Here is a 26,796-nt window from a genome sequence, read left to right as displayed (position 1 = left end):
CCCCATCCAGGGACCAGGGCTTTAGCATTAATAACCCATGGATAATTCAGCAGCCTGGGGTAAATTCCTGAATTTTTAATGTTTTATTTTGAAGTCCATGGCACAGCTTTCACTGCCAGGGGGGGGATTTCCCTCTTGGGATGAGGGAGAGGGTATTTACTGAGGGCTTCTGGGTGTGCCACTGTGGATGTTGGTGCAGCAAATCCCTTAATTATCCCATCAGGTTCCCTTTCCTTTGTTTTTGATGTGATTGAGTGTTCAGCAAAGTTGTTTTAATCCTGCAAAATCTCTGGTGGATTTGGCTGGGTGTGGCCTGGACAGAGATTTTGTATTACCATTATTTCTCAGTCTGAGTGTTAAAAGGAGGAGTGAGGAGTGGAATGCCAGGAGTTGGGTTTGGGCTGGAATGGGATGGAGATGCCAGACACCTGGATCTGGGATCTTTTCCCTGTGGCACTGGGACCCTAGAGACAATTAACACCTTGGGAGGACTCTGGCACATTTGGGAGCTTTCAGCTCAGACAGAAGAGCAAAGATCCAGGCTTGGAGCAGCTTTTGGGGAAGGGATGGTCCCTGCAAGCCTGCTCTCCACTGCTGCAGGCTGGGAAGAGCCATTCTCGCCTTCTCCAGGACTAAGCAGAGCCTTGAGGGCTTTCCCAGATCCTTTTCCTGGCTCAGGAAGGACATGCTGGTTCCTCAGAGCCCCACGGGGGTGGTGTCTCTTGGCGCTGGATTTGGTGCCAGGCTGCACCAGGCGGGGAGTCCGAGACCCCTGGGAGCTCCGAGCAGCCTGGAGCTGGGCCAGGGGCTCAGGCTGGGTTTAGGGAAAGGCTCCACAGGGTGCTGGGCACTGGACAGTCGTCCCAGGGACTGGTCATGGGTACCCAAGGCTGCCAGAGCTCCAGGAGCCTTTGGACAACATTCTCAGGCATAGGGTGCGATTTTGGGGTGTCTGTGCAGGGACAGGGGCCAGACTGGATGGTCCTTGGGGTCCCTTCTCACTCAGGATGTTCCCTTAACAGAGCAGGGCCTGGGCTGGAATCTCTTCCCTGCTGTTTTGGATCTCCTGTCTGCACGTCCTGCTTTGGTTGTTGCTTTGCTGGGAATTTTTCTTCTTCCAGACCCAACGTTTCACCTCTTCAAGCCTTTCTAGCCTGGGATGGAGAGTGTGGGATCTGGAGTTAACACTCTAAGGAATCTGGCTTGGCTGGGAGCGAAGCCCTGGGGGTTTTGGTGTCACAAAACACCCGGGGTTTCTGTTCCCAAGCCCTTGACCCCTTGGCCAGGCCCCTGCTTGAAGAGGGTCACCAGCTGAGCGTTTCTTTATCCATCCTTGTGCTCCCTTATTTATCCATGGTTATTCCTCCATCCTTGTTCTTAGTTATTTGTCCATCCTCGCCCTCACAGAGCAGCCAAAATCCGGGAACCAGTGCTGGGCTCAGTTTCTCCTCCTCCCTCGGGACCTGCCCAGCCCCAGGAGAATGAAGCCCTGGAGGAGCCGGTGGTTAAGTGGCCCTTAATTGATTCTGAATAATCCTGACAGGTTCTGGGGAATCGCCCCTTTCCAACTGAATGGCTCGGGCTGGGTCTGTGTGGATGCCGATGCTGCTTTGCTTGGCTGCATTCCTGCCCTTCCAGCCCGTGCTTTCCTTTTAACCCTTCCTTTCCCGGCTTCTTCGCAGAATCCAGGAATGGGGATGGTTTCCCCACCCTGTTTACCTGCAAAGATTCCTCACCTTCTTTGCACTGGGCCTGGGGAGCCTGGAGTTTGTCTCTCTTTTTTTGTTTGTTTGTTTTTGTGTTTTTTGTTTTGTTTTTGTTTGTTTGTGGCTTTTTGTTTGTTTGGTTGGGTTTTTGCTTTGTTTTGTTTCCCAGCGGAGTGCTCAGAACAGCTGTTTTATTGTTTGTACCTCTGTTACCAACCTGGCAAACTCAGGAGTGACTGGAAGGGGCTGGGGGGATGGAACGGAGGGTCTCAGCTCTAAATTGTCCCATTTTGGGGGAACAGAGAGCACGGCTGCACTGCTGAGAGCTCCCATTCCTCTCCAGCCCCTCTCTGGGGTCCAGGTGGACCCTGGGCTGTGTTTCCACTGTCCCTTCCTCTGTCCTGCCAGTGGGAACCATTTCACCCTTCACAAGGGACAATTTTTCCCCATGTCCTGCTGCCTGTGGCACAAGAGCCGATGTTCCCATCTCCCTGTGCTCTGAGGTTGTATTTCCCCCCAGGCCCTGTCCCAGCAGTGGAAACCCTGATTCCCTCAGTGCCCTTCCCCTGGCTGTGCCCCACGTGGGGTGACCCCCATATCCCCCTGTCCAGGGGCTTGGATCAAAAACCTTGATCAATAATCTGCTGTGAAGGTGGGGATGCCCAGGGCACCTCCAGATGCTCCCTGTGCCCCACAGGGACAAGGACAGGACACAGGACCTGCATTCTGTCCATGCCCCATGTCCAGCTCAGGCTGCCCCCTTTTGTCCCACTGGAACCTCCAGCACCCCACAACACACCCAGGATGTTTGGGAGCTTCTCCCACAGTGGGCTCTGAGGCAGTAGCAGAGAGGCTGCAGCAAAGGCTCCTCAGAGTCTCCTTCCCTTTGTAAACCCCAGTCCTGAGGTTCAGCAGCTCTGGAGCAGCTGCTTCCCAGCTGTGGGGTGAGACCCTATCCCTGCATCCTTCCCATACCTGGATCATCCCTATCCCTGAATCCCATCCTCCCTACCCTGGATCATCCCTATCCCTGAATCCCCACATCCTCCCCATTCCTGACCCTAACCCTTCACCCTCCTGGGTGTTGTGTTTATCCACTCTCCCCATCCCATCCCTGCATCGTTCCAGGGTCTGCATCCTTGCATCACCCCCTAACCCTGCATCCTCTCCATCCCATCCCTGCATCCTCCTCAACACCACATCCCTGTATCTTCTCCATTCCTGAGCTCATCCCTGCATCCCCCTGACCCTGAACCTCTCCCCATCCCATCCCATCCCATCCCATCCCATCCCATCCCATCCCATCCCATCCCATCCCATCCCATCCCATCCCATCCCATCCCACCCCATCCCACCCCATCCCATCCCAGGCTCTCCTGGCTCCCCTGTGCCTCGGGCTGGCAGTGGTACAGCCCTGCCTGCAGCGCCCGCTGCTCCGGGGACGTTGCTGGAAGGTGAAGGCAGCGGCTGCGGGGGCTGCGGCGGCCGCATCCAGCCCCGCCAGTTCCCGGGAGAGGCGCTGGGAAGGACCGCGCACCCAGCTCCATCCCGACCCCTCCCGCGGTCCAAGCAGGAGCCATGACCCAGGGCAAGGTAGGAGGGAGGCCGGAGCGGGCAGGACGAGTCCGTCCCTGTTGCATAACGGCGCAGCTGGAGGAGGAAAGAGGGGTGGAGGGGAAGGAATGGAAAGAATAAAACGATGGGGGAAGGGGGGAGCTGGGTACCTGTGCGCGGACCCTGCCATGGGGGTGGAAGGGGTTGGGGGGCTGGAAGGGGCTGAGGGGCTGGTTTTGGGGTTGGGGGCTGGTTTTGGCTTGGTTTTGGGTTTGGGGGCTGGTTTGGGCTTGGTTTTGGGGCTGTGGGCTGTTTTAGGGGTGATTTTGGGATGGGAGGCTGGTTTGGGGTTGGTTTTGGGATTGGGGGCTGATTTAGGGGGGGTGGATGCGCAGCTCAAACCCAGTTGGACCTGTGGCAGTTCCACCCCCCACCCCCCCTCCCCCCCGCCACGGCCCCTATCCCGGGGATGTTTGTGCTGTCCCATCCCCGTTCCCTCCTGGCAGTGCCCGGAGCTGCCCCGAGCACCTCTTGCCCGGCCCAGGGGCTCTGTATTTCGGGGATTTTGGGGATTTTGGACTTCTCCAATGCTCCCAGACCAGGGAGGGGGAGTTGTGCATCCTCTGCCAGCTCATGCACCGTCGCCATGGCAACGCTCTGGATGCAGTTCCATCCCTCTGAATGTCCTTGGATATCCGGGGATGGTGGGGAGGGGGCTTGCATGATCTCGTCCCCCTAAACTCAAGGGGCAGGGAAGGACAGTCCCTGGGGGCTGCCACGGGAGGTGGCACAGCTGCATCTGCCCGTGGGACACATCCCAGCCTGGCCCCTCCTGTGTTTTCAGGGGCTGTGACCCCTTCAGTCGAAGCCCTTCTCACTCTGCTCTGTTAATGCCTGGTGGTTTGGGGTTCATTGCGATTCCAGCCCCGCATCCCTGGCGTCTGCGGGGACTGAGCTGGCTCCTCCGGTGGCAGCAGAGGAGCCCAGGCTGACAGTTTATCCCAGGCTGATCTGGAAGGTTAAAAGGATCATGTTCCCAAGGAGAGACGAGTGCTCGGGTGGCCCCAGGTTGGCTGCTTGCTGCGATCCCAAACCCTTCGAATGCTGGGAAGCAGCAGAGCTGAGCCTCCACACGGGCAGAGATAAAATTCTGGAGGGCCATACCAGAGCATTCCTGGGAGCAACTCCCCAAAATGGGTGTAAACGGGAATGAAGAGTTCAAGATTTTCTGCCCAGGAACTGAAATCTCTTTTTAAGGAGCAAGGTAGGAAATTTGATGAAAAGCAGAGAATTCCTTGGATGTTTTTGGTGTCACATTGAGCCCGAGGCACTGCAGGGGCTCTGTGGCTCCCCTCAGACCTCCCTGCCTGGAACTTCTCATCCCAATTAACACCTCAGGGGCTTTCCCATCTCCCCTGAGTCATGGATGCCCCTTCCCGGGGTGCAGGGATGGGCCCGTGTCCAGTGTTCAGGAATGGCTGGATGTCTCCCAGTTCCTGCCCCCATTTCCAGAACCTGTCCATGCCAGGCTCTCATTCAGGGTGCTTTCTGGGATGCTTTTACTCAGCTCTCTCTCCCTCTTTGCCCCTTTCTGTGCAGCTCTCTGTGAACAGCAAACCCCCCAGCTCTGAGGGGCAGGGGGACAAGAAGGACAATGCCACAGCCCCCCCGGCTCCTCCATCCTATGAGGAGGCAACAGCAGGAGAAGGGATGAAATCCGGGGCTTTCCCTGCCCCACCGGCGGCCCCGCTCCACCCCAGCTGGGCTTACGTGGATCCCAGTAAGTCCTTCCATGGCTGTACTGGGGTGAGCCCCTGGGAGAGGGGGCAGAGATCCCCCCCAGGACTGGAGAGGAGAGGGAGAACAAGGATTAGAGGGGGACCAGGAATAAGAGGAGGGCCAGGGATGTGGTGCCCAGTTTGGCCCAGGGCAGAGCTGCAGCTGTGAACTGTGAGCTCTGTCTGCACAGGAGAGTCTCTATCGATGTGTAAAAGTCTCCATCTACCCTGGAGCATCTCCATCTGCAGATAAAAGTCCGTGTCTGTAAATAAAAACCATTTCAGCCATCACAGAGACCTCACTCCCTTCCAGATGTGGGACTAAACTCCTTTCCAGTTCCATGGCAGGAGAAATCCCCATTCCCAGCTCGCTGCCCTGGGAGATCCTGGCTCCTGGGGCTGGAAGGAAAGTCCTGGAGCAGCTGTAGGCCCCCCCCCCCCCACCTCCTCCTGTAGCTCCTGCCCAGTCCTAGCTCTCAGAGCAGCTGAGTGACACAGTTGGTGTCACAATTGGTGTCACAGCCCTGAGTGTGGCTGTTGGCAGCTTGTGGCAGAGCCAGGGAGGCTGGGACATGGCTGGAGCAGAAGGCTGGATTGTTCCAGCATCCTTGTGGGCATTCCTGGGCAAACCAACAGTTTTTCCATCACCCAGAAGCTCCCTGGAGCTTCTGCTGGGCCCTAGCAAAGGACAAAGCCCTGGCAGTGCCCAGGGAATGGCTGCAGGCTTGCAAACAGGGCTGGGTCAAGATGGGGTGGCTGGGAAGTGACCCTGGGAGTGGCTAAGTGTTTGCTTAGCACAGTTCCAGCCAGAGAAAACGCTGGAAGGTTGGTGTTTAGGGACTCCTGATCCCTTGCCTTGCTCCATCCTTTGCTGCCTATTGTGTCCAGCTTCAGGGGTGGGATGCTTGGGGAAGGGCAAGGAGTGACAACTTCCCCCTGGTGTGTCTGTGCCAGCATATTCCCATGGTTTCTCAGCCTTTTCCCTAAAGAACAGAGGGGGTAAAACTCCCAGGTAGCTCTGGGGATCATCCGGATTTTTCTGCTTTCACAATGAATTAGTATGGGTGAGGCCCAAATGGGATGGGATTGGGTATTTTGGGTCTCCAGGTGGGAACCCCACTCTATGGGATGTCTCACACCTTACTGGGAGCACCTGGAGAGAAGGGATGTGGATTTGGGGTTGCTTCTGTGACAATGACCTCAGCACACACTGTGCTGCTGTGGCCTTGGATGGGGGATGGGTGTGGGGACACCAGGAGGGAGGAGGAGAAACCCTCTGGATGCTGGGGACACTGCCAGGGAGGGAGGAGGGTAAAACCTTTCAGTTCCTGCGAGGCACTGAGTGCCAGCTGGGTGTTTAGGAGGCTTGGAAGTGTCCCAGGTACTCTGGGCCTGATGAGGGACCCAGGAGAACATGCAGGAGTAGGGTGCTTCAGCTTCAGTGGGGCAGGAAGGAAGGACCAAGGGATTTATTGGCAATACATCTGCACCAGGGACTGATTTCCTGCTGGGGGCACCTAAGTTAGGCTCCTGCATTTCCAACAAGCAACTTTTGACCAGGAAGACAGGAGAAATTCAGGATCAGGACCTTGAGTTTGGCTATCCTGGTGTCTGCTCTGAGATCGAGAGGATCTTTGCTCCATCTTCCCAGAGGATTTGGGTATCCCTGAGCTCAGAAGCTTTAGGAGGAGGAGAGGCATCTGTGGACCAGGCAGGGACAGGAATGTAAAGCAGGAGAATCACACAAAAGTCCTTCTGTGGAAACCCAGAAGGGGGGGACATCAGCAAAGGAAGTAAAGAGGGCACAGAATGATCATGGGATCCTGGAATGGTTTGGATGGGATGGGACCTTTAAGCCCACCCAGTGCCACCCCTGCCATGGCAGGGACACCTCCCACTATCCCAGACTGCTCCAAGCCCCAGTGTCCAACCTGGCCTTGGACACTTCCAGGGATGGGGTAGGGAAAAGCAACAGGAGCTTCTGTTCCTGTTTTGGCAAAGCAGAGATGACTTGTGTGGTGATTTGAGGATTTGGGGAAAGATTTTTCTCACTGGTGGCATCAGAACTGTTCCCTCCTTTTTCAGGCTTGGTGCTTAACTGTTCCCTGAGTCCATGCATGGAAATTGGATTGAGGGATGAACCTCAGGGAGCTGCCAGGAGCTGCTCTGGGAGCAGGGACATTGTTGACAAAAGACACGATGCAAACAGCTCAGGAGAGCAGCAGGGAATCCTCCTGCTCCCGCTGGGAGTGCTGAGTCACGGCTGCTCTGGGGATGCTTTAATAGCCAGGGAAAGGAGAGCAAGGGATGATCCCAACCCTCCAATTGCTCTGGAAGGTTTGGTGTTTCCTCAGACAGGGATTAATCCTGGTGTTGGAGTGGTTTGTGAGAGCGTTCCCCACTCTGTTCCCAGGGATGGTCCTGATGAGCTCAGGAGCGGGAAAGGAGCAGACAACACCTGGGAATTTGGGGCAGCTGAGCCGTGCTTGCTCCCTGGGGCCATGTTGCAGCAGCTGGGGGGGATTGGGGTGGGAGCTGCTCCCTTTGGGCTCTCTGCAGGCACCAGCCCGAGCTACGGCAGCGGGGGGTACCCCGGGGACACGGAGCTGCTCACCACCTTCAGCTGGGATGACCACAACGTGCGCAGGGTGTTCATCAGGAAGGTGAGGGAGGGACACCCCCTTCTGCTCCAGACTGGAGCCAGAGCTGGAGCCCTCAGCCCCTGGAGGGGCCTGGCTGTGCTGGGTTCTGGGATCTCACGGATCACCTCTCCCTACAGGTTTATGCCATCCTGATGGTCCAGCTCCTGGTCACTGTTGTCATTGTGGCTTTTTTCACCTTCTGGTAGGTGCTGGGTGTGTCCTGAGTCACCTGGGACCCAGGCCCTGGGCAGTTCCTGGGAGCTGTGTCACACTTGGATTTTTTTTCAGAGTATTCCAATAGAAAAGCAAAGCTGAAGGAATACTCAGAGGTCCCTCAGTCCCACCTATGCTCAGGATGGGATCACCCATGCTGGGTGATCCCCTGGGCTGCTGCCCTTGGGCAGTAAGTGCTGGGTTTTCCCTGTGGGAGTTACCAGATCCCTGCTCCAGGGGCTGGGTTCCCTCCCCTGCTCACCCCCCTCTCCAGCTCAGGTGACTGAGCACTCTGGGCGTGTGTGTCTCATGTTGCCTCCAGAATAAATAATGGATCACTGCCAGCCGGAGGATTTGGGCTCCCTAAAACCCTGTGGGAGCCATTCCCAGCCAGCTCCAGTGGGGAACTGGGGGAGCAGTGCTGCCCTTCCCATCTAGCAGCTGGAATTCCTCTCCACAGGCTCAGGCTGCTGAAGGGATTCACTCAGGGCTGAGTTTTTAATCCCCATGCTAGGGCTGTTCCGGGGTTCATTGAGCAGGGAGCTGTGAGGGATTGGATTTTTCCTGCTCAGGAACTTTCCTTCTGTCTTGCAGTGAGCCGGTCAAGGGTTACATCCAGACCCACTCTGCCTGGTACTGGGCTTCCTAGTGAGTATGCCTGGCTTTTCCTGTGGCCTTGTGTACTCCAGACAGCCTGGGTGGGGATGTGGGAGGGTCTCCAACACTTCCCAAACATTTCCCTGTCCTGTGTGTGAAGAATCACTCCAAAGTGTCCAGCGGCAGCTGGGGCAGGTCATGGAATGGGTTGGGTTGGGTTGGGTTGGGAGGGACCTTAAAGCTGCCCTGGTGCATCCCCTGCCATGGCAAGGACACCTTCCACTGTCCCAGCCTGCTCCAAGCCCTGTCCAACCTGGCCTGAGACACTTGCAGGGATTCAAGGGCAGTCACAGCTCAATCCATGGGTGAGCCTGAGGTGAGCAGATGGAAAAATCTCACCTGAATGAGCAAGAGAGAGCAAACTCCAAACACTTCCTCAAAAATGGCTCTAGAAGCCAGGGTGAAGTAAATACCTGAGTATTTCCTGCTGAGAGCCAGAGAACACTGGGGAGTTTCCAGGGAAACAGCGTAGGAACTCCTACATGAGACCTGGAAGGGTACCTTAGAGACTTGATTTTGGGAATGTCCCCTGGGAAGCTCTAAAGACCTCCTTGCAGAGCATCCAGGAAAACACTGCAGAACCCCATATCTGCCACCTGGAAGGATGTTCAGGGTACCTGAGGATGAATTTTGGGATTTTCCCCTTGGAAGCCAGGTGGTTGCTGAGATTTCCATTACATAATATCCAGTAGATATGGGGGAGGGTGGGGCGGGATTTGGAGGTGTTGGGATGTTCCTGGCCATGTCTGAATGGGGCTGTCACTCCTGGAGCTCCATCCCAGAGCCCTGAAGTTGGGATGCCATCCCTCAGTCCCCCAGACCAGCCTGGAATGGAGCTTCAGCGCTGGGATCTCCTGGCTCTGCAGTTTCCAAGCTGCTGGCAGGGTCAGTGCTGCTCATTAAGTGTGGTGAATTCAGCTTCAATCAGTTCACACCCAAATCAGGAGATGAGACACCAGCTTACATAACCTGGGAAAACCCTCCAGACTGCAGGAATGAGAGCACCTGGCAACTCTGTGGCACCAGGAGGGAACCAAAGGTGCTCCACAGGGCAGCTGGGGTTGGAGAGGCAGTGCCACCTCAGAGGGGACAGGGGGAGAAGGCTCAGCCGTGCTCAGGTCCCCACCTTGGCCTCTGGGGTCACCTCTCTCAGCCCAGCTGGAGTTTATTCCCTCCTGCTTTTTGGTGGGAACACCCTTGGGGCAGCTGGGGGGATTCTGTCCTGGAGGAATTTCCCCCTGGTCATTGTCCCCTTGTGCTCAGGTGAGACCCCACCTGCAGAGCTGCTCCAGCCCTGGGGTCCTGCACAGGGAGGATGAGGAGCTGCTGGAGAGAGTCCAGAGGAGGCCACAGAGCTGCTCCAAGGGCTGGAAACCATCCGGAGCCAGGCTGGGAGAGCTGGGGGTGTTCACCTCACTCCAGAGAGAGCTCAGAGCCCCTTCCAGGGCCTAAAGGGGCTCCAGGAGAGCTGGAGAGGGACTGGGGACAAGGGATGGAGGGACAGGACACAGGGAATGGATTCCCAGTGCAGAGGGCAGGGATGGATGGGATACTGGGGAGGAATTCCTGGCTGTGAGGGTGGGGAGGCCCTGCAATGGAATTCCCAGAGCAACTGTGGCTGTTCCTGGAAGTGTCTGAGGCCAGGCTGGATGGGGCTTGGAGGAACCTGGGACAGTGTCATGGCATGGGGTGGGATGAGATGGATTTTAAGTTCCCTTCCCACCCAGGCTATTCCATGACTTTAATTTTATCTGTTTATGTCACTGCCCAGTGAGCCAAGCCCTTCCCTCCATTCCAGTGTCTCCAAATGCTGTTCTTGCTCTGTGCCTGGATCTCCTTCCTAAGCAGAGACCTCTGTAAAATAAACCTGGGAGCCCCAGGATGTTTTCCCACTGCTGTGGTGGCACAATAGGAATAAATCCAGGGCTGACAGGGCACGGACAGCCCCACTGGCTCTGTGCTCCTGACAGGCTCTTTCCAGCTGCTCAGCCGTGTCCAGTCCAGCTTTCCTGGTTTCCCAGTGGGAGAGCTGGGCCTGGGTTTATCTCTGTGCCCTGGGTCTCATGGCTCTGGGCTCTGCCGTCACCTCCGTGCCTTGGCCGAGGGTCAGTGGCTATCGAGAGCCATCGGCACATCCAGAGCCACTGCCCTGAGGAAAGCAGGGGAGCAGCTCCCAGAGCCTGGAAAAACACCCAGCTGCAGGCAGGAGAGCCTCCTTCAGCTCTGGGGCTGAGGCTTTGAGAGGGGTCAAATCCTGGGAGATAAAACCTGCCAGGACCTGGGAGGGGCTGGTTAGGCACTGTAAGTTAGGATCCTCCTGCCCTGAGCCCTTCCTTCAGCCCTTCCCTTCCCTGCGCTCTTCCTCAAGCACTCCTGCAGTGGAATCCTGGAAGGAGCTGGGTTGGAGGGACCTTGAAGTCCATTCAATGACAGCCCTGCCATGGGAAACCTTGGACACCTTCCCCTATCCCCAGTAACTCCAAACCTGCCCAGCCTGGCTTTGGGCACTTCCAGGGATGAAAAGTCCAAAACTTCTCCTTCCTGGAGGGATGTGCCATGGGAGCAGCTCCCTCCTCCAGCACAACCCTTCCAGCCCTGCCTGAGCCGGGTCACTTTTCCAGCCCTTGGTTTAAGAACCTCCAGCCTTGACACCACCAAGCCTGAATGGGTTTGGAAATGAGGGGCAAAGCCTGGCACCTCCATGTGAGAAACTCACAGAACCATGAAATCTTGGAATCATGAAGGCTGGAAAAATCCCCGGCAATCATTCAGTCCAACCATCAACCCTCCACTCAGCACTGGCCATGTTCCCCAGTGCCACATACACAAGCTTTTGGACACTTCCAGGGATGGGATTCCACCACTGTCTGGGCAGCCCCTTCCAATGCCTGACCTCCTTTTCCATTAAGGAATTTCCTAAGAGCCAGCACCAATCCAGTTTCTGCCCTGTTTGTCATTAACACATTTGGGTGCTCTCTGGGGTCTGAACCTGACCTCAGCTCTGTTCTAAACCTAGCTCTCAGCTTTTCCAGGGATGTTTTGTCCTACCCTGGAGATGGGCACATGCAGAGGAGGCCCCTGAGGGCAGGAAGGAACTTAGTGAGAGGGACCAGGGCTAGGAAGCACCTTGATCCAGCCAGCTGGGTGTTTGCATTTCCATCATCCCCATCCCATGGGAACTGCCCCCTGCACCATCCCAGGCTGGTTTCCCCCTCCCGAACTCTCCCTCTCTCCTTGCAGCGCTGTTTTCTTCGTCACCTACCTGATCCTCGCCTGTTGCTCCGGGCCCAGGTAAAGGGATCACTTTGGGGTCTGACAGCCTGGGGAATGCCGCAGGAATGTTCTCCTCAGGCTTCCAGCCTGTTATGGGGCAGGGATTGAGCTGTGCCAGCACCCAGATGCAGCTGCTGTGTTTCCATGGGCTCATGGAATGATTTGGGTTGGAAGAGACATTAAAGCCCATCCAGTGCCACCCCTGCCATGGTCAGGGACACCTCCTACTACCCCAGGGTGCTCCAAGTCCCCTCCAACCTGACCTTGGGCACTTCCAGGGATGGGGCAGCCACAGCTGCTCTGGGTAACCTGCTTCAGATGCTGGTAACAGCTGCTCCAGCCTGATGCAGCCTTGGGTTACTGCAGCTCCAGAGTCCGATTACAGCTGTGATTTTGCAGCAGAAAGTGCCCCGTTTGCAGCTCTTGATTCTGAGAATTAAACATTCCAGAGGATGCTCCTGTCAGCTCCCAGTGGAGCAGGAATATCCTGGGGACATTTGTCCTGGCCCAGGAGGACCCCAAATGGCCTGCGGCTGCCAGCAGGATGACTGTGCCCTGCACCACCCCTGGCACTTGTGCACAGGGCATTAATTACCCAGCAGGGTCATTAATTACCCTCACAGTCACTAATCACCTACATGGTCACTGATTCCCTGGCACAGCCCCTGCTGACTCTGTTTTCTTGCAGGAGATATTTCCCATGGAATGTGATCCTGCTCAGCATCTTTGTGAGTAGCACATCTGGCCAACAGCTGCTGGCATTCCCGGGGAAAAGTGGGAATTTCATCCTCTTGTTTTCCTGTGCTTGGGCTGGGGAGCTGTAGTTGCTCTGGGATGGGAGAAGCTAGGAAAAAAAGGGAACTTCTGTTTGTTAAAAAATAGCAAAAATTAATCTGTGGAGTCTGGTGGGAACTGGGATTGGAGCTGGGATGGGAACCAGGATGGGAACTGGGGTGGGAGCTGAGATATGCTGGGATGGGAGCAGGGATGGCAGCTGGAATGTGGGATGGGAGCTGGGTCCTGTGTGGGAGGGATGCAGGAGCAGGGGATGCTCCCCTCCCACGTGCCCTCCCTCTGCCCTCTCCTGTGGCTCTCAGTCACTGGAGGGTTCTGAATGCTGCCAGAGTTCCTCCTCCTGAGAGGCTTCCCTGCCCTTTTCTCTGGGATTGAGCGATTTCCAGTGATGACATGAGGGCACTAACCAGGCTCTGCTTTCCCCAGACTCTGTCCATGGCCTATCTCACTGCAATGCTTTCCAGGTGGGTTGGGCATTGTCCCGTGTCCTGTCTCTTCCTGAAAATAAAATTCCCTTTTCCTGAGGTACCTGGGCTACCTGAGCTGTCTGGGGCTCCCAGCAGCCACGCAAAGCTGGAGCTTCCCTGTGCAACCACTTTCTAAGGAAGGTTTCCAAGGACTGTCCCTGTCCTAAGGGAGGCAGCACTGGGGGATTCCTGCATCCCAAATCCTGCAGGAGAGCCCGGGAGGGCTGGGACAGGGCAGCACCTGGATGGGCTGGAGGTGACCACACACTGATCCCACATTTCTCACTGAGCAGGTCCCAGGCAGGTGGGGCTGCAGTGAGCCAAGGAATTTTTTCCTGCAGTTTCAGGAATTTGTATCCCACAGCCTGTTCCCTTCTGCTCATTTGCACTGGGAAATCTGCTCCTGGCTCACGTGGGAGCATGGAGAGAGGGATATGATCCAGGGCTGGTGGTGGATGTATTGGGACAAAGAAATATGCAGCCTCAGCAGCTCCAGGGGGAAAACTCCAGTGACTCCATACAAATTCCCCCAGGCAGAGCAGGACTCGCTTTTCCAAGGGCTGAGCCTGGCACTACAGCCAAAATCCTGATCCAGCCTGGAAACCTTTCCAGCCTGAGTCTGCAGCCTCTGTCCCTGCTCCAGTCCCTCCTTCCTGCCCCTTTCCAAAAGCCAGACTGGGCAAGAGCCCAGGGCTGCTCCTTTGGTCTCCCCTCATGCCACGGTGACTTTTGTCCTTCTGGTTTTGTTACCTCCCAGTCAGGATCTTCCCCGTTCCCTGTCTGTCCGTGGACAGTGGGATTGGTGGACTTGGAGCCCACAGCTGCTCCAGAGCCCTGGGAGGCCCAGATGGATCCTCCTGCCTTCCCCCTGTCCTTCAAAACAGCAGGAAAACCCATCCAGACTTTTGTCTATCCTTCCTTTTTTTTACCATTAATGTGGAATATTGATAATTCCAGCGCTGTTTGTGCCCATAGGATTCATGCTTTCCTTGCCAAGCTCCTGCCTGTCTGAATCCTCCCTTCCCATCTCAGTGGGAATGATCCAAATGTGGTTTTCCTGGTAATTTTCCAGTTACTACAACACCAAGTCAGTGCTGCTGTGCCTTGGGATCACGGCCCTGGTCTGCCTGTCTGTCACCATCTTCAGCTTCCAGAGCAAGGTGGGACTGTGGGAGCCTCCCTCGGGAAAGGGACACATCGAGGGCAGGACAGGGAGTGTCTGGAAGGCTCTGGATACAGGACCAGCCTGAGGGATGTGGGGATGTCATGACAAGGTTGGAGTGCTAGGGAGGAAGATCAGGATGTGCTAGGGAGGGATGTGGCTGGGATGTAAAGGGGGCTCTAAGATCCTGATATATGGGAGTAAAATGAGATTTTTTGTGGATTGGGATGTGCCATAGGTGTAAATGGGACTGGAAGATGCTGATGTCTGGGAATAATTTTTGATTTTTGGAGGATTGGGATGTGTCAAGGATGTCAGTGGGGCTGGAAGAGGCTGTATGGTGGTAAACTGGGAATTTTGGAGGGTTAGGCTGTAGGATACAGAAGGACACAAAGACGTGTGACAGATTTGGTACTCCTGGTGTATGGTGGGATCTGAGCCCTTCCCTGTGGCACTAACTGGGATTTGGGAAGCGTTGGCTCTGTACCAGGAGGTGGCTGCTGGGATGGAGAGGCAGAAGCAGCTCTGGGTGACTTCCAGCAGGGCTTGGGAGCGCCAGCTGTCCCTGCTCTCCCTGGGCATCTCCCAGGGAATGCAGCCCCTGGATCAGGATGGGACATTCCCCTGGGATGGGACATTCCCCTGGGACCTTGGACAGGACATTCCCCTGGATCAGGACATTCCTCCCTTCCATCTACAGTTTGACTTCACGTCGTACCAGGGCGTTCTCTTTGTGCTGCTCATGGTGCTGTTCCTGGGGGGACTGGTCCTGGCTGTCATCCTGCCCTACCAATACGTGAGTGAACTACTGGGCGTGCTGGGACGGGGGGGCCCAGCTCCCTAAAAATGGGTGGGAACCCCCATGGGATCATTCCCTGGGATGGACCATAGGATATGGCTCAAGGATGGAACTGGCCCAGGGTTGAGGACGTTTACTGCTGTTGCTGGTGGTGGAATCATGGAGTGGTTTCTGTCAGGAGGGACCTCAAAGCCCACACAATCCCACCCCTGCCATGGGCAACCTTGGGCACCTTCTGCTATCCCAGGATGCTCCAACCTGGCTTTGGACACTTCCAGGGATGAGGCAGCCCCAGCTGCTCTGGGAATTCCATCCCAGGGCCTCTTCAACCACAAAGGGAGGAATTCCTTCCCAGTATCCCATCCACCCCTGCCTTCTGGCAGTGGGAAGCCATTCCCTATGTCCTGTCCCTCCATGCCTTGTCCCCAGTCGCCCTCCAGCTCTTTGGAGCCCCTTTAGGCACCATAAGGGGCTCTGAGCTCTCCCTGGAGCCTTCTCCTCTCCAGGTGAGCACCCCCAGCTCTCCCAGCCTGGTTCCAGCCCTCGGAGCAGCTCCATGGTGCCCCTTGGACTCAACACATCCATGCCCCTCCTGTGCTGCGACCTCCCTGGATGCAGATGGGGTCTCACCTGAGCACAGGTGCCTCTGCTCAGGCCTCAGTTTCCCCTCAGTAAAACCAGGAAAATAAGCAGATTAAACTCTGTCCCAAGTCCAGGGCAGGACTTGGACACAGGACTAACATCCAGCACCTCTGTTCAAATCTTGAGGCCTCAGTTCCTCAGCAATGACCCTAAGGTCTGAGTGACCCTGAGGAGTCAAGTCCAAGGGGACAGTGACACCCCTGGGTGTCCCCAGGACCCTACCAAGTCCTCACACAGCTCCAGCCACTTCCTTTGGCCTCTCCAGCCACTCCTGCCCCCAGGTGTGCCCAGGGCAAATCTTGGAGCAGCTTCCAAGCACACTGGAGCAGGGCTGGGCTGCACCCAAGGGTGTCTCATCCTGGGAGGTGTCACTCCCAGAGAGCCTGGCAGCCCCTGGGACATGGGGATGGATGAGGGAAGGGGGTGGGGCCAGGCAGGTGCCATGAATCACCTGAGAGGCTCCTGGGATCCCAAATCCCTCCCCCTCCCAGCCAGCTCCTCCCCCCCGAGTCATTCCCTAAGGGAGACCTCCAGGAGATTCCCACTGGTCCCAGCCCTGGAGCTGGTGCTGGACAAACCCAGCCTGGGCATTCCAAAGGGTTGGATTTTGGCTGTCTGGGCTTGAGCTTCTCCTCTTACCAGTGGGAACGTGAGGCTGGATCAGGTCCCAGTGCCAAAGCACAGCCATGAAACTGGAGAGACAACTCCTCCTCGTTTGCCACGTGGTGAGCTAAACACAGAGCGAATGAGCCCGGGGGGCAGGAGCTGACTCTGGAAAGGCAGCAGAAATCCCTGGAGAGGCAGGGACAGCCCTGTCATCATCGAACCCATCTCGGGTTGAACCAGCACCTTCTCCTGGTTCCTCTCGGCTACTGCAGGGGCTGAGCTTTGGTCCCAGTTCCAGTGAAATTCCCCCTGTGACTCCCACAGATGAATATATTTAAATTGCGCTTGTTAATTAATCACAGAATCATGGAATATCCTAAGGGGGAAGGCACCCACCAGGGTCATCCTGTCCAACTACTGTCCCTGCCCAGGACATCCCAACAATCCCACCTTGTGCCAGGGTCCAAATGCTCCTGGAGCTCTGGTAGCCCTGGGGAACTGTTCAGGTGGGGGAAGAACCTTTTCCCAATATCCAGCACAAACCTCCCTGACAAAGATCCAGCTATTCCCTCAGGCAAATTAAAGCTGAGTCCAGCTTTTGGAATATTTGGTGTTTCTTCCAGTGGGATCAGCCATGTTTGGGTAAATAAATCTGCTCTGGAGGTGCTCTAAAATGTTCCCATCAGGAGAGTGCTGGGACTAGGACATGGGGCTGCCCCACATGCCCCCCCTTGGAAGTGTCCAAGGCCAGGTTGGACACTTGGGACTTGGAGAAACCCAGGATAGTGGGAGGTGTCCCTGCCATGGCAGGGGTGGCACTAGATGGGCTTTAAGGTCCCTGCAACCCAAACCATTCCATGATTCCATGATTTCTATAGGACAGTTGCTGGGCCCAAGTGCTGTTTGGAATAACAAACACCTGATGGAGAAGTTTAGGAGCCAAATGGATACAAAGACCTCAGAGAGGGAGGAACTGAGGCCCCATGCCCTGTTCTGTGCCATAGAAACATTCCCAAAAATCTGTTGAAGTTGGAAGTGGTGCAAGTCCAGCCTGGGCTTTTAGAGCACTTTCCCAACTTTCCCCCTCCACTTGGGAGCCAAATACCTTGGGAATGAAGAGCTGTGACAGCTGTGTCCATGTCTGTGTCCTCCAGGTCCCGTGGCTCCATGCGATCTATGCTCTGCTCGGGGCTGGGATCTTCACCATGGTGAGTGCCTGCTCCTGAGATCCAGCAGGGAAAGCAGACAATTGAGCCTGGAGGCTGGCAGGGAGCTGGGACTGGGAGTGCAGAGCTTGGGGTGGCCCTGGAGCAGCAACGAGCCCGGCAGAGCAGGAGAGGTGTCGCAGACGTGGTGATGCCAGTGCAGGGCATGGTGTGAGTGCCAAGATGTGTGGGATGAGCAATCCTGGCTGGAATGCTCTGCAGGGATCATGAGCACAGGTCAGAAGTGCCTCTGGAAAGGATCAGGCAGAGCTGAGCTCAGCACAGCCCCGGGAGCGAGGGATCCAGGGATGAGGCTGCACGGTCAAGTCGGGGCTGGTTGGGTGAGAGTGAGCCAAGGATTGGGATGAATTTGGCTCACAGAAGTGCAGAAAAACTAGGAAGGCTGAGATTGGGGATTAAGAGGCTTTAGGAGGGTTTACACAGGTGGGAAAACCCTGGAGCTGGACAGCTCCTCCAAGAAAAGGCTCAGCTTGTTCCCAGTGGTCTAACCCCAGAGCCTCTTCCAGAGCCAGTCCTGTCTCTGTGCTGGGGTTCAGCTGGGAGAGGGGTCTGGGGAGGTGCCCCGTGTTCCCTGGAGCTGGGGCTCAGCCTGGGGCTGCCCTGGGCTCCGAGGTGGTGCCCACTGGGCACGTTGGGAGCAGGAGCAGTTGAGCAATTGCCTTTATCACCCATAAAAGTCACTCCAAGGGAGCACGCGGAGCTCGGCGCTGATTCATGGCTCAAGATCCCTCTGTAAAATACAAGGAGGCTTCAACATCTGATAATTACCCCATAAACTTCAGTCAGAGCCTTGGCCTGGCCCTGCCAGGGCAGCTCAACTGGAATCTGTTCTGGGGGGATAAAGAAGCATCTCATGGAGGATGGCACAGCTCTGGACCCATGGAGTGTAGCAGGATGGCAGAAGGAAGAAAGAGAGGGAGGAGAAAGTGGTGGGTTGCAGTCATGCCTGGGATTTCTGGTGGTTCTGCTTTGTGTCCTGTTGGGCCCAGGCCACCCTGTGACCACCTCGTTCCCAGGCAGGTCTTTCCCACCCTGGGGAAGTGTGGGAAATAACAAGTTGTGGGCTCTGGGAGAGGAGGAGGAGGAGGGAGGGTGACTCCAGAGCTGGTCCTGGGATGGAGGAAACCTGAGGGAAGAGGGCCTGGAGTGGGAGTTACACTCAGGATTTGATTGTCAGAAGGGAAATGAGGAAGGGGAAAATTGCAGCTCATTCACTGCTTTGTTCTGAACTCTTAAATTATGGTTACAGCCCATAAAAAGGGGCTGCACTTTTGGAGGCTCTCCTGTCATTAGAGTCCTTCTTGCCTCCCTGGGCCAAACCTCCCTGTCACTGCCCCGGGGTTTCCTCCTTTCCCTTGCAGTTCCTGGCCCTGGACACGCAGATGCTGATGGGGAACCGCCGGTACTCGCTGAGCCCCGAGGAATACATCTTTGGAGCCCTCAATATCTACCTGGACATCATCTACATCTTCTCCTTCTTCCTGCAGTTCTTTGGCTCCAGCCAGGAGTGAGGGCAGCAGGGCAGGATCCTCCCTGTGCTGGCAAATGTGAGGGGTTAAATTGAAAAGCAGAGGTAAAAGGGTTCAAAACCACCAACCTGACCCAATCCCTCCCTTTCTGGTCCATGGAATGCACTGAGGAGCCCCATGCCCCTCCCGCAGCTTTGTACATTTGCTGTCAGGCCTTTGTGACCCAGAGAGCAAAGCAGGGCTTCAGTGTCGTGTCCCTTCTGCTCCCCTTACTCCTGCCCAACCCAAACCAGTCCAGAGACTGGGGGCAGGAGACTGGGACCTGCCTGGCCCCAGGGGCTGCTGGAGTTGCCCTCTGAGTCACACCTAGCACAGGGTGAAAGTGCTGCAACAAAACATCAGTGAGGGCAGCAGAGCAGGCAATTTGGTTAGATCCTGTCAGGAAAAGCAGCTGAGCCACTGGAAAAGCCTTGGGGAATCCTTACACTGCCCTGTTTCCCATGTTCCTTTGGAACTTGGTGGCCTCTGTGCCATTCCTGGTGGCTCCTGCTGTTGGAAATGTGGAGTGTGGGATCACATAGCTGGATTTCAGTGCTCCAGGCACAGGGAACCTGTTTGTTCAGGACGTGCAGCTCTGTGAGCTCATCCCTGGTGACACTGCAGGAAGAATTCCTCTGGATCCCTTGCATCTGGCTGTGGGGCTGAGCATCTTCCCTTCCCCTTCCGCTTCCCCATCCCATCCATAGGTCCCACCCAGGGGAGTGTGCTGGTTCTCTTTGGAGTGTGGCTCCTCACCAGAGAGGTGGGGATCCCAGGGAAGGAATATTGCCATGAAATGGCAGAGAAGAGATGGAGGAGGCTGAGTTTCCTTGTTGGGAAATGCCATTCCACGTGGGAAATGGGCTGATATCCTGTGACCCACCCTAAGGATCTGACACCTTCACAGAATTGTCTTGGTTGCTCCAAATTAGCATTCCTAAGGGGTTATTCCCAGGGACTGAGGCCATTGGAACATCAGTGTTCCCTCTCCCAGGCTGTTTTCTACTTCTCCCCTCCCAAACGGGGATGTCAGCGTGGGCTCTGGATGTGCTCGGGTAACTTTCCACCGTGGCCATGCTCACATTCCCTGTTTGGGGCTCAGCTGGCTGATCTTGGACTGTAAAGCTTCCCAGGGAGATAAGGGGCCTTTTGCTCTCATTCCAAGAGTGATCCTTCCTGCAGATAGGAGCTGGTATCGCCCATCTCGCTGGGAATGCCGGGCCAGTGCGTCACGGAGCTGCCTCCAGCAATCCCTGCTGGAGAGGCTCTCTCAGAACGGCACATTCCTGCTCCTTCTGCCCTGGCTTTTACCCCTCACATGTCTGTCCTCCTGCCACACGTGTCCAGCGGCCAGGGAAAGTTCTTCTGCAGGGAATGGAAATGCTCCAGCCCCTCCATGGCTGCATCAATGAGCACAAGTGATGCCTTCCCCTTATCTTCCTCCTCAAGACACCCTCCAAAAAACCCAACCAAACCAAAAAACCCTGGAGACAAAAAACCCTAACCAGACAAAAAAAACCCAACCAAACAAAAAACCAACAACCAGACCAAAAAATCTCCAACCAGACAAAAAAAAAATCCCAATCAGGCACAAAAAAACCCCCAAACCGGACACGAAACACCCCCAATCAGACACAAAACCTCCCAACCAGACCAAAAAACCCCAACCAAAGCTGAATTCTTTGTAGGCATGAAGGACACTATGAGGTGATGACAGCAGGAAGTTCATGCCCTGCTGGTTTCTGCTGAGGAGAACCAAATCCCTGGATTGCTGAGCAGGCAGGACTGGGAATGGCACGGGAGGCACCCTAAAAGTGGATGAAATATGAGTTTCAAGAGGGAATTTCCTGGCCTTCAGCAGACTGGCTAGGCAGCCTTTCCTTGCTCACAGCTATTTCCTGTAGGGATTTGTGCTTTCCAGGCTTGGAGGGAGGAGTGTGGAGCTCCATGATGAGCTCTAGCTCTGAAATAGTCCCAAAACTCCTCCAAAATGCCCTGCTGGGAGATGGGGAGGAACACATGGACCTGCAGCCCCCTCTGGAATTGTTATTTTTCCTTCTGGTGTGGAGTAACTTTGCTGCTACTGCATCCTGGCTTTTCTGCTGCTGCATCCTGGCTTTCAGCTGACATATCCTGGCTTTTCTGCTCCTGTAGGGAACACCTGGCATGACCCTGCTCCAGACACCTGGGTGGGGGGGACTTGCTGCCCTCCAGTGTCCCTTGCATGTGTCCTGGTCCCTTTTCCACACTGATCCCATCCCAGCCAAGCCTGATGGATACTGAGCACTGTCCTGCTCTGGGAGCTGGAGTTCCTTGGGAGGCTGAGGAATGCAGGATTTGGGGTGGGATATGGAGGGCTGCTCCCCCTCCTCCCGTGTCCTCCACCCGAAGTCCTCACCCAGCTCTGCATCCCAATCCTTTGGAGTGGTCATTCCTATGATTTCACTGTAAATAGGATTTTGTATCTTCTCTGACTATTGCTAATAAATGGTTGCAAAACTGTTCCTGTGTCTGTTCTTGCTCTGGTTGTGCAGATGCTACTTCATCCCTTAAAATATAAACGAGATCCTGGCACAGCTCAAAGGTTTAATGGAGCCTAAGTCACCTCTTGCCCAGTTCTGGGTAAGGAAAACATTTCACAGAGCAATAAAAAACACATGGATCTGGAACAGGTGTCATGGATGAGGAATATCTAAGAACTGAGGGCCAAATGGAATGGAATGAGGGATTTGCTCCCTTTCCCACTTAGTTTATGTAACCACAGGATTCAAAAATCATTGAGTGGGGATAAGTTGTGAGAGGGCTATAGCTGCAAGGGAATTTTCTGCAGTCCTGGAAAGCATCTGGAGCTTCCCCAAGAGTAAATGGAGGAAAAAAATTCCTCCAGGGACAATTCACCACCTGAAATGAGAACCTGCACTTGGAGAGGTAAACTCCCATCTCACACCATCAGCTCTGAAGGGAGGGTTGTCCAGGACAGAAATCCCAACGCAGCAGATCTGTGCTTTTGAGAAGAAGTCAATCCCAAAATGTGGGGAATTTGGTTCCTGGAAAGCAATGCTGAACAGCCTGTGCAGCCAGGAGGGATTTCCTGCATTTTCTGTTGGGGAAAAAAAAGGACTGAAGTGGAACATTCCTTCACGAATAATGAAGTGTCCAAGAGCATTTGGATGAGGCACCATCAGCACTCCCTGATATTATCAGAGACATGATAAAAGGCTGATGATTCCATCAATTTTCAGCACTTGGCTTCTGGACACTAGGGCAAAAATTTGGATTAATCAGACTGACACCATGAATGGAAGGATGGAGGGATGTAGGATAAGGGGAGAGATTTGTCAGGGTGTGAGGGATGCTGGAAGGAGGAAGGGATCAAGCTGTTGAAAACAGGAATTTTGGGGGTCCTAAACCCAGCCAGAGAGAGTCGGAGGAGACCTCAAACACCTGAGTTCCATTGCCTGGAGAAGGGGGGAAACTGTATTTATTTTTGCACTTTTTTTCTGTCTTTCTTTTGTCCCAAGATTCCCCGCACAGGGAGGATGAGGAGCTGCTGGAGAGAGTCCAGAGGAGGCCACAGAGCTGCTCCAAGGGCTGGAAACCATCCGGAGCCAGGCTGGGAGAGCTGGGGGTGTTCACCTCACTCCAGGGAGAGCTCAGAGCCCCTTATGGTGCCTAAAGGGGCTCCAGGAGAGCTGGAGAGGGACTGGGGACAAGGGATGAAGGGACAGGACAAGGGGGAATGGATTCCCACTGCAGAGGGCAGGGATGGATGGGATACTGGGGAGGAATTCCTGGCTGTGAGGGTGGGGAGGCCCTGCAATGGATTTCCAAGAGCATCTGTGGATGCTCCGTCCTTGGAAGTGTCCAAGGCCAGGCTGGATGGGGCTTGGAGCAGCCTGGGACAGTGGGAGGTGTCTCTGCCGATGGGATGGGATGGGATGGGATGGGATGGGATGGGATGGGATGGGATGGGATGGGATGGGATGGGATGGGATGGGATGGGATGGGATGGATTTTAGGTGCTTTCCCACTCAAACCACTCTGTGATTCCATGCAAACATTCAAGGGTGATCCAGGGAGCAGGAACCTTTCCCTTGCATTTGTGAGCTCCAGGCGCCCTCTGCTCTTCATGCTGTGCTTGGAACCAGCAGCGAAGTAAACTCAGCTTCCTGTGCCAGCTTAAGCCTAAACCTGCGCCAGGGCCCTTAACCCTGAACCTCCCCCTCCTCTTAAACCCCCCTTTAACAGGGAACTTTCATTTTCTTCTGCTTTAAAACCTCTCTCAGCTGCAGCCAGTGGGGGCCTGGGCACGCCCAGCGCAATCACGTGCTTAAATGTGATTTAAATAACATTTATATAGTATTTATTTTATAACATCGGTTTATATTATTTAATTATGCTTTCAATAACATTGATGTGATTAGCATCTATGTGCTATTTATTTGAACCAAATTAACACGTTTTATATGGTAAAATACTATTTTTATATTACTTAATTAACATGGAAATAACATGTTTAATAATGTACATGTTTAAATAACGTGTTATTTACACACCCGAACCCCGCCAAGGCCTGAGACCCCGCTGAGGCCGCGGCGTCGCCATGGCAACGCAGGGGGAAGCGTTCAAAGAGAACACATGGGCGGTCGGCGCCGTCCCTCTGCAGCCTGGCCGTGCTCAGACCGAGTTTTTCACACAAAATCTCTAAAATCTCTTCTTTTCACCCCAAAAGGGTGCCCTGGTATCGCAGTTCCTTGTCCCTTTGCTGCCCCCGCGTCACCCTCCCCGGAACGTTTCTGCCCCGGAACGTTTCTCTTCAATTTGCGGTTCCCGCCCGGCGCCTGGGAGAAGTGGGAAAATGGCAGCGCCCATGAGCCGGGGCAGGCGCGTCCCCGAGCCCGGCGCGGCTCCTTACGGGAACTTCCCAAATTATTCCCGGTTCCACCCGCCCGAGGAGCGCGTCAGCCTCCTGCCCCAAGGGCTCCTGCGCAGCCTCTTCCCTGCGGCCACTCACCCGCTCCTCGGGCTCGATGTGGGCTGCAACTCCGGGGTGAGGGGGCGGCACGCGGTGGGGGCAACTGGGGAGGCACCAGTGTGGGTACTGAAGGCACCGGGGCAGACTGGCAGTCCGCTGTTACTGGGGACACTGGGGGACAATCCAGTTCATGGGAAAGGCTCGGGGTGAGGCACTGGTCTGCGGTGGTGCAGACTGGGAGCACTGGTGGGGAACGAAAGAGGAGAACAATGGGACAAACTAGGAATACTGGGAAAGGGAGGAGTTTGGGGAAGATGGAGGAGCCGAGGGAGGCAGATGGGGATGGTGGGGGGGCACTGGTGGGAAGTGCTGGGGGCACTGGCAGAGATGGGGAGCACTGGGGCAGACAGTGCCGAGGCTGTTGGAGGGAGGACTGGGAACAGTGGGACACAGTCACTCTCACGGATGCTGGGAGGAGAGGGGCAGACGGGAAATACTGGAAAGAAACATTGTCCTGGATCTGCTAAATCCGTCTGGGAATGAGGACTCCTCCCCTGCCCTGGACTGCCCTTTCCATGAAGAATTTTCCCTAAAGTCAAACCTAAACCTTCCCTGGAATCTGCTTCTTATTCTGTTCCTGGGAGCAGATCCTGACCCCTCCTGTCCAGGTTGGAGGACGAGGAGGTCCCACATGAGACCCCACCCAATTCCCTCAGGGGTTTTCCAGCTCCGACTGGTGCTCCAGCCCTTTCCCATCTCCAGTCCGAGCTCCAGACACATTTTAGTCCCTCAGAGGCTTGCCCTGGATCCAGGTGTGACCTCACCTGGCCCAGCACAGGTGAATCCCACCTGAACCCCCACCCTGGCTGGGACAGTTCTCCTGTTCCCGGGGCTTGGAATTCCCCCTGAGGTATTTCCCAAGGGACAATTCCAGATCCCATTCCAGGTGAGCCTGAACCTGGAACAGGTCAGTGTGAGGCACTTGTCACCACCAGAGGACATTCCTGGTGCCTGTGGCTCCAGGAGCTCCATGGAATCTCCTTTAATATAGGATTAATTCACTTTTATCAGGATGCACTGTGGAAAGATTCCAGGCCAGAGATCCTGGAATTCTGGGGGCTTGGAGCTACCTGGTCTGGTGGAAGGGGACGAGCTGAATTTCTCCAGCCCAGAGCATTCTGTGATTCCCTGGTTTTCAGAGCAGGCCCTCAGTGTGGGAGATCCAGGCTGTGCTCAGGGCTCCCAGGACAGACCTTTTGCTGATCTTGGTCAGATGTTCCTTTGGACATCCACGGAGAGGAAGCTCTGGGGAGTTGTCCCTGAATCCCTTTTCTTCCCACAGGAGCTGAGTGTGGCTCTGTACCAGCACCTCCTGGGGCTCCAGGATAGCAATTCCAGCACGGAGCTGCCGGGAGCCGGGAAGGAGCTGAAGCTGCTGTGCTGTGACATCGATCCTGAGCTGATCCGGAGGGCCCAGCAGAACAGCCCCTTCCCTGCCTCCATCTCCTTTGCCAGCCTGGACATCATGGATTCCAGGGCCAGGGAGCCATTCCTGAGCTCCTACCTGCAGCGCTTCGGCCGCTCCTCCTTTGACATCGGCTTCTGCATGTCCGTGACCATGTGGATCCACCTGAACCATGGAGACAAGGGCCTGCTGGAGTTCCTGGCCCTCCTGGCCTCACTGTGCACGTTCCTGCTGGTGGAGCCGCAGCCCTGGAAGTGCTACCGGGCGGCCGCACGCCGGCTCCGCAGGCTGGGCCGGAGCGACTTCGAGCACTTCCGATCCCTGCAGATCAAGGGGGACATGGCCGAGAGCATCACCCGCATCCTGACGCAGGAATGTGCCATGGAGCTCGTCTGCTCCTTCGGGAACACCAGCTGGGACAGGAGCCTCCTGCTCTTCAAATCCACCAGAGCCCATCCCGAGGGCTCCCGCTGAGGAACGGCCTTGCACATCCGTGGGTTCGTGGGCAAGGAGGCAGATCTGGGAATTCCTAAATCCCTGTTAGGACCGGGCCTTGACCTGCTGGGGGAATCCAAGGCAAGGAATGTCTGTGACTGATTTTTTGGGACAGTTTTAACCTGTTTTCTAGGGTGTGAGGTTGTTCAAGGAAGTGCTCCTGGAATACAAGTTCCTACATGTGCTTTCCATGTGAGTTTGTTCAAGGAAGTGCTCCTGGAATTCAACTTCCTACACGTGCTTTCCATGTGAGTTTGTTCAAGGAAGTGCTCCTGGAATTCAAGTTCCTACACGTGCTTTCCATGTGTATCAAGAATATTCCCTGGAATAACAGGGAATATGCCCACGGAAATGTAGAATGTCTTGATTGGAATGGCCTCACAAGGATTCTTGAGTCCAGCTCCTGGCCCTGCACAGGATGTTCCAAAAAAATTCTATTAATCCCCAAATCCTGATGCCCAAATTATCCAGACATTCCAAAACTGCTGGAATATCCAGAGCTGAAAGGGACCTATGAGGATCACGGAGTTATGGAACATCTGGAGTTGGAAGGGACTCATCTGGATCAGGGAGTCCAGCTCCTGGCCCTGCACAGGACATCCCAAAATCCCCCTAGTGCCTGAGAGTGTTGTCCAAGCACTCCCTGACCTCCAGAATTATGGAATAATCAGAGATGAAAGGGACCCACAAGGATCACAGAGTCATGGAGTACCATGAGTTGGAAGGGACCCCCAAGGAATCATCAACTACAACTCCTGGCCCAGGACAACCCAAAAATCCAACTGATCCCAAAATCCCAGCACCCTGAGCTCTGGCTTCTTGGGGCTGTCACT

General features: G+C 55.3%; 2 protein-coding genes across 2 annotated transcripts; both read left to right on the top strand.

Moving 5' to 3' along the window:
• The first annotated feature begins 3,284 nt into the window (after positions 1 to 3,284).
• On the top strand, positions 3,285 to 19,031 carry FAIM2 (Fas apoptotic inhibitory molecule 2). Its single transcript, XM_062511111.1, has 12 exons — positions 3,285 to 3,299; positions 4,860 to 5,040; positions 7,598 to 7,701; positions 7,818 to 7,882; positions 8,488 to 8,541; positions 11,791 to 11,841; positions 12,512 to 12,551; positions 13,045 to 13,082; positions 14,158 to 14,245; positions 14,948 to 15,043; positions 17,449 to 17,502; positions 18,882 to 19,031. Exons 1-12 carry the CDS (start codon positions 3,285 to 3,287, stop codon positions 19,029 to 19,031), a joined length of 936 nt encoding a protein of 311 aa, XP_062367095.1.
• Positions 19,032 to 23,886: 4,855 nt separating this feature from the next.
• BCDIN3D (BCDIN3 domain containing RNA methyltransferase) lies at positions 23,887 to 25,942 on the top strand. Its single transcript, XM_062511122.1, has 2 exons — positions 23,887 to 24,078; positions 25,346 to 25,942. Exons 1-2 carry the CDS (start codon positions 23,887 to 23,889, stop codon positions 25,940 to 25,942), a joined length of 789 nt encoding a protein of 262 aa, XP_062367106.1.
• The last annotated feature ends 854 nt before the right edge of the window (positions 25,943 to 26,796 follow it).

The sequence above is a fragment of the Cinclus cinclus genome, chromosome 30 (assembly GCF_963662255.1).
Source record: "Cinclus cinclus chromosome 30, bCinCin1.1, whole genome shotgun sequence".
In the NCBI taxonomy this organism is placed as follows: Eukaryota; Metazoa; Chordata; class Aves; order Passeriformes; family Cinclidae; genus Cinclus; species Cinclus cinclus.
This window is presented reverse-complemented; position numbering and strand designations above follow the sequence as displayed.